This window comes from Puntigrus tetrazona, chromosome 10, assembly GCF_018831695.1.
Source record: "Puntigrus tetrazona isolate hp1 chromosome 10, ASM1883169v1, whole genome shotgun sequence".
In the NCBI taxonomy this organism is placed as follows: domain Eukaryota; kingdom Metazoa; phylum Chordata; class Actinopteri; order Cypriniformes; family Cyprinidae; genus Puntigrus; species Puntigrus tetrazona.
This window is the reverse complement of record NC_056708.1, coordinates 7,134,421-7,152,719: the sequence shown is the minus strand read 5'-3', so window position 1 is coordinate 7,152,719 and position 18,299 is coordinate 7,134,421. Positions and strand designations below refer to the sequence as shown.

General features: G+C 38.9%; 4 protein-coding genes and 1 pseudogene across 4 annotated transcripts; all 5 read right to left on the bottom strand.

Moving 5' to 3' along the window:
• Positions 1 to 258: 258 nt before the first annotated feature.
• Positions 259 to 3,188, bottom strand: LOC122353121 (protocadherin alpha-2-like). The gene has a single exon (XM_043251037.1). The coding sequence runs from the start codon at positions 3,118 to 3,120 to the stop codon at positions 418 to 420; it is 2,703 nt and encodes a 900-aa protein (XP_043106972.1). The 5' UTR covers positions 3,121 to 3,188; the 3' UTR covers positions 259 to 417.
• Positions 3,189 to 3,696: 508 nt separating this feature from the next.
• Positions 3,697 to 6,323, bottom strand: LOC122353128 (annotated as a pseudogene).
• A 1,247-nt stretch (positions 6,324 to 7,570) lies between these two features.
• LOC122353129 (protocadherin alpha-2-like) lies at positions 7,571 to 10,417 on the bottom strand. The gene has a single exon (XM_043251043.1). The coding sequence runs from the start codon at positions 9,986 to 9,988 to the stop codon at positions 7,616 to 7,618; it is 2,373 nt and encodes a 790-aa protein (XP_043106978.1). The 5' UTR covers positions 9,989 to 10,417; the 3' UTR covers positions 7,571 to 7,615.
• A 1,756-nt stretch (positions 10,418 to 12,173) lies between these two features.
• On the bottom strand, positions 12,174 to 14,247 carry LOC122353133 (protocadherin alpha-2-like). The gene has a single exon (XM_043251046.1). The coding sequence runs from the start codon at positions 14,046 to 14,048 to the stop codon at positions 12,306 to 12,308; it is 1,743 nt and encodes a 580-aa protein (XP_043106981.1). The 5' UTR covers positions 14,049 to 14,247; the 3' UTR covers positions 12,174 to 12,305.
• Positions 14,248 to 15,293: 1,046 nt separating this feature from the next.
• Positions 15,294 to 18,246, bottom strand: LOC122352413 (protocadherin alpha-3-like). Its single transcript, XM_043249828.1, has one exon. The coding sequence runs from the start codon at positions 17,706 to 17,708 to the stop codon at positions 15,294 to 15,296; it is 2,415 nt and encodes an 804-aa protein (XP_043105763.1). The 5' UTR covers positions 17,709 to 18,246.
• Between the last annotated feature and the right edge of the window lie 53 nt (positions 18,247 to 18,299).

Here is an 18,299-nt window from a genome sequence, read left to right as displayed (position 1 = left end):
AAGTGCACTATTCAAAGACAAAAAAGTATAAATTGCAATAAACTTCAACTTAAAACAGATTGATTAAAATCGACAGCTACGAGGTAGATATCAAACCCGCTATGACAAACTCATGAGTATAAATACTACGCTAAACAAAAACACGTGGTCTTTGGACTTTGACGTGTATATGCTACGTGATGGGTAGGATTAGGGTTGTGTCTTAAATGTGTATCACATGAATAAGAAAACTGCGTCTCATACGCACGCAAACAAATTTCGTACAACATGCAGGAAAAACTGCGTATTATATTCACGGCAAACACTTGAATGTGATAAAAAGCCATATAAAACGAAAACTGGTATTACAATTAATTTCAAACAGCTTATAACAAAAATTCACCTCGAAAAAAGTAATTATCCAACATAGTTTTTCATTTATCTTACCTTCTCTGAGGTAGGAAGAGTTTGCGTGCGCGTAAAAGTATCTTCTCCATTAATGCTGATCAGTTCCGCGTCTGCTGGAGGAAACGGCGAGGGGAAAACTACTACATCACTCTTTATCGTGTCTGAACTAAAACACACGTCGTACTGTTGAGTGGATTTAGAGAAGGACCAGCTTCCGTCTGGATGTGTGCTGATCACTGGAGCGCTGTACCTGCTGAAACTGCTGTCTGTCCTGTAGCATTTAGCTGCTATCAAACCCACCAGACTCAGTAAAAAGATGACTGATACTGAGACGATAGAGACGAGCAGATACAGATTGAGATCTGAAAAACTCTCCTCTTTAACAGGAACTTCTCGGAAGGATGTCTTTATGTCATCCAGACTCTCAACAACCACAACATCCATGGACATAGTCGCTGAGAGTGATGGCTCTCCATTATCAGACACTGTGATGAGAAGTGGGTGAGTTTTTAAGTCGTTGTCACTCATTCGTCTCTTAGTCCTTATTTCTCCAGAACTGCTTCCGATGCGGAACAGATTGGTTCCTTTGGGTTCAGTTAGATGATAAGACAGAAGTGCGTTATATCCAGAGTCAGCATCAACAGATCTGATCTTGGCTACAAAGTATCCCGCTTCAGCAGAGTAGGGAATGTTCTCACTATTAACTGATCCAGGTTCAGAATAAGGAGCTAAAATAACCGGACTGTTGTCGTTCTCGTCCAGAATAAACACATTTACAGTCGAGTTACTGCTCAGAGGAGGAACACCAGAGTCTGTGGCCATAACTTGAAACTGAAACCTCTTTGTTTCTTCGTGATTAAATGACTGCAAGCTGAATATTTCTCCACTTAAAGAGTTTATATTTATCAGTGTTGTTACAGGAACACTGGAGCTGGAACTGTCTAACAGTGAATATGAAAGTTGTGCGTTTTCACCAGCGTCTGAATCATCAGCGGACACTTTTGTCACCAGACCTCCAGCTTGACCGTTCTCACGTAGAAAAGCGTTAATAACGGGAGCTGGGAAATGTGGAGCATTGTCATTAACATCAGAGATATGTACAGTTATAACAGTGCTGCTGGAAAGAGACGGACTTCCTTCATCTGCAGCTGTAATTGTGATGTTATACAGAGAAACACTCTCTCTGTCCAGAGGTCCATCTACCACTAGAGAATAATGATTGTTATATGATGTCTCCAGTTTGAAAGGAAAAGAGTCTTTCAGAGAGCAGTGTACAATGCCATTTTTACCTCCATCTTTATCAGACACTGTGACTAAAGCAACTGCTGTTCCTGACTTTGTGTCTTCTTTCACACTTTCCAGCAGAGGAGTAACAAATATCTCTGGTGCATTATCATTTTCATCCATAATTTCTATTAAAATTTTACAATGTGTACTCTTTGGTGGGCTGCCTTTATCTTTCGCTTGAACTCGTAACTCAATGGCAGTATTCTCCTCGTAATCTATTTGTCCTTTTACAACAATATCTCCAGTCTCTGGGATTATGGAAAACAGGTCTTTTCTCTTGCCATGACCAACAAATGAATACAAAATATCACTGTTAATGCCTTCATCTAAATCAGAGGCAAACACAGAGATAACTTTTGTACCATCAGCAACATTTTCCTTTAGTTTGACTTTATAAAGAGGTTGACTGAACACTGGATTATTATCATTATTATCCATTATGTTTATAATAATATTTACAGTCCCAGATTTAGGTGGCTTTCCTCCATCTACTCCAGTGAGAATTAACTTAATCGTGGCTTGTTTCTCTCGATCCAAAGCCTTGTTCAGCACTAACTCTGCAGACACACTCTGGTCTTCACTCTGTGTATCTAGACTGAAATGTTCATTCGGACTCAGTTTGTACTCTTTCAGCGAATTACTGCCAACATCAGAGTCCTCTGCTACAGGGAGAGGAAATCTTTCTCCTGGACTTGCGTTTTCACTAATATTCACAGCAAATACTTTAACAGGAAAATGTGGCGCATTATCGTTTATATCCAAAATCTTAATCTCCACTCTGTAAAGATGATGAGGATTTTTAGCAAGGGCTTCTATATTCAGAGAACATTTCTGACTCGAAGGACATAACTCCTCCCGGTCAATTCTTTCATTAACAAACAGCACGCCCGTTTTTAGATTCACGTTAAAATACTTCTTATTTAATCCAGACACAATCTCAAACATACGAGATTCAAGGTCGTGAACGTTGATGTTCAGATCTTTCGCTATATTCCCAACAACTGTCCCTTTATTTACCTCTTCCGGTACGGAATAGACGATCTGAGCAAACGCAGAATCCAGCAGAAAAATCAAAAATATCAATCCACACTCGAAATATCCCCAAAATCCCATGACGGTTATGTGCCGCCGGCTTGTCAGCAGAAAAAAATATATATAAACTCGAGAGAATCTGATAGCTCTTTTTGCGTTCAGAAAACACGAGACGAAATAGAGATCATGTCTCAGCTGCAGATACACTAATACCAAGAGTCTGAGAGAGAGAGAGAGAGAGGCGCTAGGGTAAAGACTATTAACCTCTATCTTACGGTCTGTAGTGACACCTCGTGCTAAAACTAGGCTATAACCTACTAGAAATAATTCTACAAAAGCGTTAACGTGAAACACAAGAGTAACACGGCAGCAATAGGAATATTCAAAGTAATCCGATGTAGAAAAGCAAAGCATAATTACACCACCCTATATTATTACTTAGGATACTAGCAGCATCCACACACGAATGAAGTAATACAACGGGAAACATATGAAGTCATCCGAAAGAAAGAAAGTGAAGCGCGTTACCATAGAGTGAAACTTCTGTAAAAAGTGTTGGCCGTTTAACAGGTGATAAAAAAATATTGTGACGACAAAATAATGATCCACCGAGAGAGCTGCACTGTGATAAAGTGAATATGCCAGATATTTTAATATCATAGTCACGTCTGGAAACTTGATTGGATGAAGCATTCAAACATATGTTTGCAAACTTTACGAGTGGTAGTAGTAGTAATAGAAGCTTTAGAGATCGATTTTCGTTTTCGTTGCAGAATCTTGAATTTTATTTATAATCGTTTATGATTATGCGCGTCTTAACACAGCTTAGAGATGTTCTGTTTCGTAAATTCTTTTGATTGGGTTGCACTTATTCTAAACACAGTGTTTAAATTGATTAATTTAAATGGGAATTTTTTTTTTCCAGTCTCATATGCACGCAAACAAATTTCGTACCACATGCAGGGAAAAAACTGCGTATTATATGCACGGCAAACACTTGAACGTGATAAAAAGCCATATAAAACTGGTATTACAATTAATTTCGAACACCTTATAACAAAAAACGAAACGAAAAAAGCTTATAACGAAAAAAGTAATTATCCAACATAAATTTTCAATTATCTTACCTTCTCTGAGGTAGGAAGAGTTTGCGTGCGCGTAAAAGTATCTTCTCCATTAATGCTGATCAGGTCCGCGTCTGCTGGAGGAAACGGCGAGGGGAAAACTACTACATCACTCTTTATCGTGTCTGAACTAAAACACACGTCGTACTGTTGAGTGGATTTAGAGAAGGACCAGCTTCCGTCTGGATGTGTGCTGATCACTGGAGCGCTGTACCTGCTGAAACTGCTGTCTGTCCTGTAGCATTTAGCTGCTATCAAACCCACCAGACTCAGTAAAAAGATGACTGATACTGAGACGATAGAGACGAGCAGATACAGATTGAGATCTGAAAAACTCTCCTCTTTAACAGGAACTTCTCGGAAGGAGGTCTTTATGTCATCCAGACTCTCAACAACCACAACATCCATGGACATAGTCGCTGAGAGTGATGGCTCTCCATTATCAGACACTGTGATGAGAAGTGGGTGAGTTTTAAGTCGTTGTCACTCATTCGTCTCTTAGTCCTTATTTCTCCAGAACTGCTTCCGATGCGGAACAGATTGGTTCCTTTGGGTTCAGTTAGATGATAAGACAGAAGTGCGTTATATCCAGAGTCAGCATCAACAGATCTGATCTTGGCTACAAAGTATCCCGCTTCAGCAGAGTAGGGAATGTTCTCACTATTAACTGATCCAGGTTCAGAATAAGGAGCTAAAATAACCGGACTGTTGTCGTTCTCGTCCAGAATAAACACATTTACAGTCGAGTTGCTGCTCAGAGGAGGAACACCAGAGTCTGTGGCCATAACTTGAAACTGGAATCTCTTTGTTTCTTCGTGGTTAAATGACTGCAAGCTGAATATTTCTCCACTTAAAGAGTTTATATTTATCAGTGTTGTTACAGGAACACTGGAGCTGGAACTGTCTAACAGTGAATATGAAAGTTGTGCGTTTTCACCAGTGTCTGAATCATCAGCGGACACTTTTGTCACCAGACCTCCAGCTTGACCGTTCTCACGTAGAAAAGCGTTAATAACGGGAGCTGGGAAATGTGGAGCATTGTCATTAACATCAGAGATATGTACAGTTATAACAGTGCTGCTGGAAAGAGACGGACTTCCTTCATCTGCAGCTGTAATTGTGATGTTATACAGAGAAACACTCTCTCTGTCCAGAGGTCCATCCACCACTAGAGAATAATGATTGTTATATGATGTCTCCAGTTTGAAAGGAAAAGAGTCTTTCAGAGAGCAGTGTACAATGCCATTTTTACCTCCATCTTTATCAGACACTGTGACTAAAGCAACTGCTGTTCCTGACTTTGTGTCTTCTTTCACACTTTCCAACAGAGGAGTCGTAACTATTTCAGGCACGTTGTCATTTTCATCAATAACTTCTATTAAAACTTTACAGTGAGTACTTTTAGGAGGAACACCTTTATCTCTCGCCTGAACACGCAGTTCAATGGCAGGGTATTCTTCGTAATCAATCTGACCTTGAACAACAATTTCCCCTGAGTTTGAGTTTATTGCAAATCGTTTCAGTTCATCTGTATTTCCATGTCCAAGAAACGAATACTGAATTTCACTGTTGATGCCTTCATCCAAATCACTAGCAGAAACAGTAATTAGTTTGGCTCCAATCATTGTGTTTTCTTTAACTTTAACTTTGTATAAAGGTTTGTTGAAAATAGGTTTATTATCGTTTACATCTATGATATTAACAACAATACTCAGTGTTCCAGATTTGGGAGGTTTTCCTCCGTCAATAGCGGTGAGTATTAAGTGAATAACAGCTTGTTTCTCTCTGTCTAAAGCTTTCTGTAGCACTAATTCAGCTAACATACTCTGTTGCCCGCTATGAACATCGACAGAAAAATATTCATTTGAACTGAGTTTATAGTCTTTCAGAGAATTACTGCCAACATCTGAATCTTTTGCCATTGGAAGAGGAAATCTGTCTCCTTCATTTGCGATCTCTGTAACATTAACAACATATGTATCATCTGGAAAAACTGGAGCATTGTCATTCACATCCAAAATGATAATTTCAAGCCTGTAAAGTCTGTGAGGATTCTGAGCAAGAGCCTCTACATTTAAAGCACATTTCTGATTACTGCCACACAACTCTTCACGATCAATCCTGTCTTTGACAAACAGTGAGCCCGTTTTCACATTTACATCAAAATACTTCGCATTAGATCCAGACATAATCTGAAACACGCGTGATTCTAGTTCCTGAGCACTGATCTTCAGGTCTTTCGCTATATTCCCGATCACAGTTCCCTTATTTACCTCCTCGGAGACGGAATAGACAATCTGGCCGAGCGAAGATTTCCATAAAGACAGAAATAAAAGGATCCAGAAGCCGTAAGATTCAGTAACATCCATGATTGTGCAGCAGAATGTCCCGAGATTATTTCGTGTAAAAATAATTAAAACGGCTAAACAGACCTTTCTCGACGCAACCCGACATCACGACGCAGAAGCTACTATAAGCCCTGATTATTAACACGCCTTCAGCGCATTTCCTCTTGTTCTGATGCAGTAAAGGAGGAGCTCAGATAACTCTCAAAGTCATGGTCTGCAGTGCCACCGCGTGTTCTGACAGTGAAGACACAATATATCTTGTATTTTTCAATAAAAGAAAAAGAGAACTAATGGTATAATCATTTTTTACAGAGTAAAATATAACACTTCGTGTTGACGCAATCATTGCGAAGCAGTATAATAACCACTGAAACATGAGCAGATAACATCTGTTTTGTGTTTTACAACAAATATGTACATTGAGAAGGAATATACGTAAGTGCCGCTGTCCGTAGTACTGAAGTAATTTTGCTCTTTACATTTAAAATACTTTAAACGTCTAAGCAATGAAACAAACAAACAGCTATATGATACCGCAAAGTAATTCATGTAACATAAAACTTAGACTAAGGTTCAACAAAAAACAGTGTATATATATATAAACATATATACGCTGTCCTATAGTATGCAACATCATAGTGGAACAGAAAGTAAAACCGCAGTGCACGTAAATCAAACTCCACGATTAAACCCTAAAGCTGCAGTTATACTAATACAAATAAACCAGAGTCACGAGATGTTACTAGGACTTGCAAAATTAAAATGTATGATCATAATGGGTAAAAATAATTCTAAATATCTGAAGAAAATTACATTGTTGGTTCATAATTCTTTATTTTCTAAACATAAATAAAAAAAACTTGGAAATGGATTGAAAATAAACGAAACAAGGGTTTCTAAAAAAAATAAAATAATACTATTTTTACTATTTTGTAAATCTGGTGTAGTTGAATAAAACATCCTCCAGATAAAACCCGATTAACAACCTTTACAGGTCTTTAGATTTCTTGAATTGAACAAAGTGCACTATTCAAAGACAAAAAAGTATAAATTACAATAAACTTAAACTTAAAACAGATTGATTAAAATCGACAGCTACGAGGTAGATATCAAACCCGCTATGACAAACTCATGAGTATAAATACTACGCTAAACAAAATCACGTGGTCTTTGGACTTTGACGTGTATATGCTACGTGATGGGTAGGATTAGGGTTGTGGCTTAAATGTGTATCACATGTACAAGAAAACTGCGTCTCATACGCACGCAAACAAATTTCGTACCACGTGCACGCAAAAACTGCGTATTATATGCACGGCAAACACTTGAATGTGATAAAAAGCCATATCAAACAAAAACTGGTATTACAATTAATTTCGAACAGCTTATAACAAAAATTCACCTCGAAAAAAGTAATTATCCAACATAAAATTTCAATTATCTTACCTTCTCTGAGGTAGGAAGAGTTTGCGTGCGCGTAAAAGTATCTTCTCCATTAATGCTGATCAGTTCCGCGTCTGCTGGAGGAAACGGCGAGGGGAAAACTACTACATCACTCTTTATCGTGTCTGAACTAAAACACACGTCGTACTGTTGAGTGGATTTAGAGAAGGACCAGCTTCCGTCTGGATGTGTGCTGATCACTGGAGCGCTGTACCTGCTGAAACTGCTGTCTGTCCTGTAGCATTTAGCTGCTATCAAACCCACCAGACTCAGTAAAAAGATGACTGATACTGAGACGATAGAGACGAGCAGATACAGATTGAGATCTGAAAAACTCTCCTCTTTAACAGGAACTTCTCGGAAGGATGTCTTTATGTCATCCAGACTCTCAACAACCACAACATCCATGGACATAGTCGCTGAGAGTGATGGCTCTCCATTATCAGACACTGTGATGAGAAGTGGGTGAGTTTTTAAGTCGTTGTCACTCATTCGTCTCTTAGTCCTTATTTCTCCAGAACTGCTTCCGATGCGGAACAGATTGGTTCCTTTGGGTTCAGTTAGATGATAAGACAGAAGTGCGTTATATCCAGAGTCAGCATCAACAGATCTGATCTTGGCTACAAAGTATCCCGCTTCAGCAGAGTAGGGAATGTTCTCACTATTAACTGATCCAGGTTCAGAATAAGGAGCTAAAATAACCGGACTGTTGTCGTTCTCGTCCAGAATAAACACATTTACAGTCGAGTTACTGCTCAGAGGAGGAACACCAGAGTCTGTGGCCATAACTTGAAACTGGAATCTCTTTGTTTCTTCGTGATTAAATGACTGCAAGCTGAATATTTCTCCACTCAAAGAGTTTATATTTATCAGTGTTGTTACAGGAACACTGGAGCTGGAACTGTCTAACAGTGAATATGAAAGTTGTGCGTTTTCACCAGTGTCTGAATCATCAGCGGACACTTTTGTCACCAGACCTCCAGCTTGACCGTTCTCACGTAGAAAAGCGTTAATAACGGGAGCTGGGAAATGTGGAGCATTGTCATTAACATCAGAGATATGTACAGTTATAACAGTGCTGCTGGAAAGAGACGGACTTCCTTCATCTGCAGCTGTAATTGTGATGTTATACAGAGAAACACTCTCTCTGTCCAGAGGTCCATCCACCACTAGAGAATAATGATTGTTATATGATGTCTCCAGTTTGAAAGGAAAAGAGTCTTTCAGAGAGCAGTGTACAATGCCATTTTTACCTCCATCTTTATCAGACACTGTGACTAAAGCAACTGCTGTTCCTGACTTTGTGTCTTCTTTCACACTTTCCAACAGAGGAGTCACATTTATTTCTGGTGCATTATCATTTTCATCCATAATTTCTATTAAAATTTTACAATGTGTACTCCTTGGTGGGCCACCTTTATCTTTCGCTTGAACTCGTAACTCAATAGCTGGATTCTCCTCGTAATCTATTTGTCCTTTTACAACAATGTCTCCAGTCTCAGAGATAATGTCAAACAGATCTTTCTTTTTTCCATGACCAACAAATGAATACATAATTTCACGGTTTATGCCCTCATCCAAATCAGAAGCAAACACAGAGATAACTTTTGTACCAGCAGCAACATTTTCCTTTAGTTTGACTTTATAAAGAGGTTGACTGAACACTGGATTATTGTCATTAACATCCATGACGTTGATAATAATATTTACAGTCCCAGATTTAGGTGGCTTTCCTCCATCTACTCCAGTGAGAATTAACTTAATCGTGGCTTGTTTCTCTCGATCTAAAGCCTTGTTCAGCACTAACTCTGCAGACACACTCTGGTCTTCACTCTGTGTATCTAGACTGAAATGTTCATTCGGACTCAGTTTGTACTCTTTCAGCGAATTACTGCCAACATCAGAGTCCTCTGCTACAGGGAGAGGAAATCTTTCTCCTGGACTGGCTGTTTCAGTTATATTTATAGTAAATACTTTAACAGGAAAATGTGGCACATTATCATTTATATCCAAAATCTTAATCTCCACTCTGTAAAGATGATGAGGATTCTTGGCAAGGGCTTCTATATTCAGAGAACATTTCTGACTCGAAGGACATAACTCCTCCCGGTCAATTCTTTCATTAACAAACAGCACGCCCGTTTTTAGATTCACGTTAAAATACTTCTTATTTGATCCAGATACAATCTCAAACATACGAGATTCAAGGTCGTGAACGTTGATGTTCAGATCTTTCGCTATATTCCCAACAACTGTCCCTTTATTTACCTCTTCCGGTACGGAATAGACGATCTGAGCAAACGCAGAATCCAGCAGAAAAATCAAAAATATCAATCCACACTCGAAATATCCCACAAAGGCCATCATTCACAACTGGTTTAATAGCAGTAAAAACAAAAATAAACGCTGGAGAAACTAGTATTTATTTTTTAGCATGCAGGAAACGAGAGACGAAACGGCAACATCACGTCTCAGCAGCGGATAGAGAGAGAGAGAGAGAGAGAGAGAGAGAGAGAGAGAGAGAGAGAGAGAGAGAGAGAGAGAGAGAGGCTGCAGAGTATAGTGCAGATATTAAACTGACGGTCTGCAGTGACACCATGTGCCTGGACCATATTATGCAGGAATTATCTGTCTGCAAACCCAGTAGCAAAATAATAAATGAAACAACGACGTCAACACTCAAAGTAATTCAATGCTGAAAAACAACAATAAAATACTAAGTAATATGCTGATCTTACACTGCATCGACACACGATTAAGCTAATAAGAATGCAAACAATCAAACAGATGCTTGTTATAACAGAATCTACTCTGTAAAATGCATCGGGCGATTAAAAAGGTGTTAATATAAAGTTGAATGCCAGATTTGTTTTACTGCTACTACTATTACTGCTACTGTTATTTTTATTATTATTATTATTATTATTATCATCATCATCATCATTAAGATCTATTTCCGGCTTCGTTTACGCATACTGCTTTTTAATTGCGCTATGCCTGTCTCCGAATAAAGGCTCTAAAAATGCGTAGTTCAACTTATTTTCAAATCTTGAAAACACAACGCTCGAAATGCCTGTTAATTAAATACAACATAGTCTACGCGTTTCAAACCATCCACCACGAATGGCCCGGGCTGTGTTTCCCGATAACGCAGTCTTTTAGCGCGCTACGAAAACTCTAAAGGCATGCATTAACTAAAGGTGTACCTGTTCTAGGCGAGTTCCCCGAGCTTTACTTTAAGAGCTTACTTAAGGTATAACTTCTCACGTGCTACGTTACCGGGTGCTGTCCACGGCGGCGGTTCTGAATTCGTTAATATCGATGGCTCGAGATTGGATTATTCACTATGCTGAGGCTACTTCAGAGCGTTATGTGAGAAAGTGATTGTATTTATCAAAGAAGTGTTCATTTTGAATGAAGACACTGAACTCTTTTCTGTCAGAACGCAACAAACTTGTTTTGAGTTTACTTAAAAAATTGCATGAGACACTGCTTTGACAGCAGTGATAGGACAAGATTTTTAGCAAAAGAAAAACATAAGCCTACAGAAAAAAAACATTCTGATGAGAGTTCTTTCCAACAAGAAGCACTTCAGAAATAGCTGAAAAGAAAGTTAAACTTTAATTTCTCAAGACTTATGGGATCTTATTAAAATAACCAAAATTCCAAACTAAATATATCCTTGAAAATGTTACGTAAATTCGAAATAAGTGCAGGAACTGGAAACCTGATGCCCAAAGTATCATGCAAATCACTAATTGGCTACATCTTCACTTGTCTTTTAAAGAGTGAGTTATATTACCAAAACATATTTTCTACAGTGTCTTAATTTACTCTCCAATTAGAGATCATTGCCCAGCAACCATTCAGTGACGTCTTTGATTTAGCAAAACCAATAATAATATCTCTAGTTAGTTAGAAACTTAAATGAACGTAAAATAATAATGCTTTTAACAAGCCACGTCGTTTAAACTAAGCAGGTATAATGTCAACAATACGGAATGCTTGCAACAATTGAGAACAATAATTCAGTTAGAATTTATTTATCCAACACTAATTCTGCTTACCTTCTCTGAGGTAGGAAGAGTTTGGGTTCGCATAAAAGTATCTTCTCCATTAATGCTGATCAGTTCCGCGTCTGCTGGAGGAAACGGCGAGGGGAAAACTACTACATCACTCTTTATCGTGTCTGAACTAAAACACACGTCGTACTGTTGAGTGGATTTAGAGAAGGACCAGCTTCCGTCTGGATGTGTGCTGATCACTGGAGCGCTGTACCTGCTGAAACTGCTGTCTGTCCTGTAGCATTTAGCTGCTATCAAACCCACCAGACTCAGTAAAAAGATGACTGATACTGAGACGATAGAGACGAGCAGATACAGATTGAGATCTGAAAAACTCTCCTCTTTAACAGGAACTTCTCGGAAGGATGTCTTTATGTCATCCAGACTCTCAACAACCACAACATCCATGGATATAGTCGCTGAGAGTGATGGCTCTCCATTATCAGACACTGTGATGAGAAGTGGGTGAGTTTTTAAGTCGTTGTCACTCATTCGTCTCTTAGTCCTTATTTCTCCAGAACTGCTTCCGATGCGGAACAGATTGGTTCCTTTGGGTTCAGTTAGATGATAAGACAGAAGTGCGTTATATCCAGAGTCAGCATCAACAGATCTGATCTTGGCTACAAAGTATCCGCTTCAGCAGAGTAGGGAATGTTCTCACTATTAACTGATCCAGGTTCAGAATAAGGAGCTAAAATAACCGGACTGTTGTCGTTCTCGTCCAGAATAAACACATTTACAGTCGAGTTGCTGCTCAGAGGAGGAACACCAGAGTCTGTGGCCATAACTTGAAACTGAAACCTCTTTGTTTCTTCGTGATTAAATGACTGCAAGCTGAATATTTCTCCACTCAAAGAGTTTATATTTATCAGTGTTGTTACAGGAACACTGGAGCTGGAACTGTCTAACAGTGAATATGAAAGTTGTGCATTTTCACCAGTGTCTGAATCATCAGCGGACACTTTTGTCACCAGACCTCCAGCTTGACCGTTCTCACGTAGAAAAGCGTTAATAACGGGAGCTGGGAAATGTGGAGCATTGTCATTAACATCAGAGATATGTACAGTTATAACAGTGCTGCTGGAAAGAGACGGACTTCCTTCATCTGCAGCTGTAATTGTGATGTTATACAGAGAAACACTCTCTCTGTCCAGAGGTCCATCTACCACTAGAGAATAATGATTGTTATATGATGTCTCCAGTTTGAAAGGAAAAGAGTCTTTCAGAGAGCAGTGTACAATGCCATTTTTACCTCCATCTTTATCAGAGACTTTAATTAAAGCAACTGCTGTTCCTGACTTTGTGTCTTCTTTCACACTTTCCAGCAGAGGAGTCGTAACTATTTCAGGCACGTTGTCATTTTCATCTAAAACTTCTATTAAAACTTTACAGTGTGTACTTTTAGGAGGACTGCCTTTATCTCTCGCCTGAACACGCAGTTCAATGGCAGGGTATTCTTCATAATCAATCTGACCTTGAACAACAATTTCCCCTGAGTTAGAATCTATACTAAACAGGTTACTTTCATGCGTATTTCCATGAAACGAATACTGAATTTCACTGTTGATGCCTTCATCCAAATCACTGGCAGAAACAGTAATTATTTTGGCTCCAATCATTGTGTTTTCTTTCACTTTAACTTTGTACAAAGGTTTACTGAAAATAGGTTTATTATCGTTTACATCCATGATATTAACAACAATACTCAGTGTTCCAGATTTGGGAGGTTTTCCTCCGTCAATAGCGGTGAGTATTAAATGAATAACAGCTTGTTTCTCTCTGTCTAAAGCTTTCTGTAGCACTAATTCAGCAGATATACTCTTTTGCCCGATATGAACATCGACAGAAAAATATTCATTTGAACTAAGTTTATAGTCTTTCAGAGAATTACTGCCAACATCTGAATCTTTTGCAACTGGAAGAGGAAATCTGTCTCCTTCATTTGCGATCTCTGTAACATTAACAACATATGTATCATCTGGTAAAACTGGAGCATTGTCATTCACATCCAATATTATAATTTCAAGCTGATAAAGTCTGTGAGGATTCTGAGCAAGAGCCTCTACATTTAAAGCGCATTTCTGATTACTGCCACACAACTCTTCACGATCAATCCTGTCTTTGACAAACAGTGAGCCCGTTTTCACATTTACATCAAAATACTTCGCATTAGATCCAGACATAATCTGAAACACGCGTGATTCTAGTTCCTGAGCACTGATCTTCAGGTCTTTCGCTATATTCCCGATCACAGTTCCCTTATTTACCTCCTCGGAGACGGAATAGACAATCTGGCCGAGCGAAGATTTCCATAAAGACAGAAATAAAAGGATCCAGAAGCCGTAAGATTCAGTAACATCCATGATTGTGCAGCAGAATGTCCCGAGATTATTTCGTGTAAAAATAATTAAAACGGCTAAACAGACCTTTCTCGACGCAACCCGACATCACGACGCAGAAGCTACTATAAGCCTTGATTATTAACACGCCTTCAGCGCATTTCCTCTTGTTCTGATGCAGTAAAGGAGGAGCTCAGATAACTCTCAAAGTCATGGTCTGCAGTGCCACCGCGTGTTCTAACAGTGAAGAGACAACTGATGTTTCTTCATATACTTTTCTATTAAAAAATATAAACTATAAATATAAAGGTTATCGCCATACTCATTGTATCATTACGAACCAACAACAACAAATCATAATAAATACAGGATTTACTAAAAAATTTGCTATTTAAACAAATATGTGAACTGAGAAGAAAAATACGTCACTGTCGCTGTCCATAGTACTGAAGTTATTTTATTCTTTAAATACAAAAAAAAAAAAAACATTTAAGCAGTTAAACAATGAGCGAACAAATAACAGCATGATAGCACAAGGTAATGCTTCTACAGGAAAACGAAAAAAAGAAAGAAAGAAAGAAAGAAAGAAAGAAAGAAAGAAAGAAAGAAAGAAAGAAGTCCACGAGCCCTGGTTTTACAGACAGTGCTTAAGTTACGCAAGAGTTAAGCAATAGTTCAGCTAGGACATTTAAGTAGTTTTTATAAATGTGCCTTAAAAAAAGAAAGCAATACTGGAGTGCATCTTGAGTCAAAACAAAGGCATTTAAAAATTTTAAGATCAGGTAGTGCAATCGATATTTTGTTTTTAATTAATTAACTTTGTTGTTGTTATTATTATTATTATTATTATTATTATTATTATTATTATTATTATTATTATTATTATTATTTATTCACTTGAAACAGCTCAGACTTACATTTTAGTCTGGGAAACCAGAGGTGAGTATACAAAAACTTGGTCAAACAGAAATTGGAAACGCAGTAAAAGCAAATCAAACTTTGAGATCACCACATATGCCGGAGTGACGAGATGCCGCAATTAACTAACAAAATTTAAATTTGTCATTTAAACAAGCAATATTTCGACGTTGTCAATAGCGCATGTTGCTTATTTCTTGTTTGGGTACGAGTTAAAGTGCATTTTTAAATACTTAACAGAAAATGTCACTTTTTTTCGTTTATAATACTTTATTTTATAAAGATACACTTAAAAACAGCTAAAACGCTCTAAAATGCAATTAATAATTTCTCAAATGTTCATTTTACAAGTCAGGTGCAGGAGAAGTGAAATGTACGAAGCAAGTTACAATGTCTTACCTTCTCTGAGGTAGGAAGAGTTTGCGTGCGCGTAAAAGTATCTTCTCCATTAATGCTGATCAGGTCCGCGTCTGCTGGAGGAAACGGCGAGGGGAAAACTACTACATCACTCTTTATCGTGTCTGAACTAAAACACACGTCGTACTGTTGAGTGGATTTAGAGAAGGACCAGCTTCCGTCTGGATGTGTGCTGATCACTGGAGCGCTGTACCTGCTGAAACTGCTGTCTGTCCTGTAGCATTTAGCTGCTATCAAACCCACCAGACTCAGTAAAAAGATGACTGATACTGAGACGATAGAGACGAGCAGATACAGATTGAGATCTGAAAAACTCTCCTCTTTAACAGGAACTTCTCGGAAGGATGTCTTTATGTCATCCAGACTCTCAACAACCACAACATCCATGGACATAGTCGCTGAGAGTGATGGCTCTCCATTATCAGACACTGTGATGAGAAGTGGGTGAGTTTTTAAGTCGTTGTCACTCATTCGTCTCTTAGTCCTTATTTCTCCAGAACTGCTTCCGATGCGGAACAGATTGGTTCCTTTGGGTTCAGTTAGATGATAAGACAGAAGTGCGTTATATCCAGAGTCAGCATCAACAGATCTGATCTTGGCTACAAAGTATCCCGCTTCAGCAGAGTAGGGAATGTTCTCACTATTAACTGATCCAGGTTCAGAATAAGGAGCTAAAATAACCGGACTGTTGTCGTTCTCGTCCAGAATAAACACATTTACAGTCGAGTTACTGCTCAGAGGAGGAACACCAGAGTCTGTGGCCTGAACGACAAACTGAAACGACTTAAGGTCTTCGTAGTTAAACGACTGTTTACTGTACAAGTCTCCGCTCTCACTATTTATGTCGATCATAGAGACTAATGGAAGGACGGTTTTGTCTCTGCTAAATATTGTATACGAAATACGAGCATTCTCGTTGACATCTGGATCCTGAGCAGTCACTGTCTCTATAATGGCACCTGCTGGACTATTTTCCTTTAAATATATGTTCTTCGCAGCTACTGGAAACTGCGGTGCGTTGTCATTCACATCAGATATATGAACTGTGATAACACCGATACTAGAGAGTGAAGGAATCCCTTCGTCTGAAGCTATTATAGTGACATTATAATTCGTAATTTCTTCTCTGTCCAGTGGTCCATCTACAACTAAAGAGTAGTAGTTTTTATACGAGGACTGGATCTTAAACGGCACCTGACCTATAATTTTGCAATGCACTATTCCATTTTTACCTCCGTCTTTATCAGAGATCGTGATAAGAGCCACAGCTGTTTCGACTTTTGAATCCTCTTTAATAGTGCTCGCCAGAGAAGTCACCGTCAGCTCGGGTGGATTGTCATTAACATCAACTACTTCAACTAACACCTTACACTGTGAACTCTTAGGAGGGTGGCCTTTATCCTTGGCCTCCACCCTCAATTCCACAGCAGCGTTTTCTTCATAATCTACATTATCTTTAACCGTTATAAGTCCGCTGTCGGGGTTGATTGAAAACAAATCGGACGCTTTGCTGGCTCCTTGCTTAACGATAGAAAACGTTATATCGCTATTTATCCCCTCATCTAAATCCGAAGCAGAAAGGGAGATGATTTGGGATCCTATAGCAATATTTTCGTTCACTTTCACTTTGTAAAGAGATTTGCTAAAAACTGGAGAGTTGTCGTTGAAATCCAAAACATTGACGGTTATTTCTAACGTTCCAGACAACGCAGGTCTCCCTCCATCTACAGCAGTCAGCGTTAGATGAACGACAGGCTGTTTTTCTCGATCTAAAGCTTTAATCAGGACCAGTTCGACGGCGACGCTGTGTTCTACGGTCTGCACATCCAGAGAAAAGTGCTCGTTGGGACTAAGCTTGTAGGTTTTAACCGCATTGCTGCCCGAGTCTGGATCTTCAGCCAAAGGAAGAGAAAATTTCTCTCCAGGAGACGAGACTTCAGTTATATTGAGCACCTGACTGCTCGTAGGAAACGACGGCGCGTTATCGTTGATGTCAATTATATGCATCTCTATTCTGTACAGGCTCAATGGATTATGGGCCATTGCTTCTAAAAGCACCGTGCATTTCTGATCGGCAGAACAGAGCGATTCTCGATCGATTCGATTACTCACAAACAGGGTCCCAGTCTTTACATTCACCCCAAAATGCCTTTTGTTGGCTCCATATACAATCTGAAACATGCGAGGTTCCAGTTCCTGCACGCCGATGTGAAGATCTTTTGCTATATTCCCGACAACGGTTCCCACATTCACTTCCTCCGAGACGGAATACGCAATCTGAGCGGAAGATAAAGTCCAGCAATAAGACAGCAGAAACGCAGTCCATACTGATCCGACACGCTGATTCATCTCGGCTTAAAACCCAACGTTCAGGATTTAAACCAAATAAATAAACACTGAACCAAAACGATCAAAACCGGCCTGGACGTGGTTCGCTACACGACCGCTGAAGACATCGAGAAGGTTAAGACTGGTGCTTTCAAAAGGAGGAGACATACAAATGAGCCGGTAATAGCGGTCTTGCAAAATTGTCACGGTTACCAGCGGCTCCGGGTGGTTTTTAACGGAATAGCAACGAAGTATTAAAGTTACTCCAAGAAAAGCTTCTGATATAATAAAACAGAAACTCTGTAAAGTGTATTTTTTTGCAACGCACCTACACGATATAATAGAATAGAAACGCAAAGAAGGACTTGTTTAATGGGTCTATCTTAAATATCGTCAGTTTCCACAACAATAAAAATAAGCATTTTGAAGCGGTGAAATAAACGATTGCATAAATAAATGAGCACATCCGTAAAGCAATTCAAACTTAGCACAGTGGGTTCATGATTAATTCCTAACAAAACAGATTGTAATGATCAAAATATCAGCTGCTCAAGAGAAGATGCACGCAATGAAAACAACTGTCGACGTCCAGTGAGAAGATGTGAAACTCTT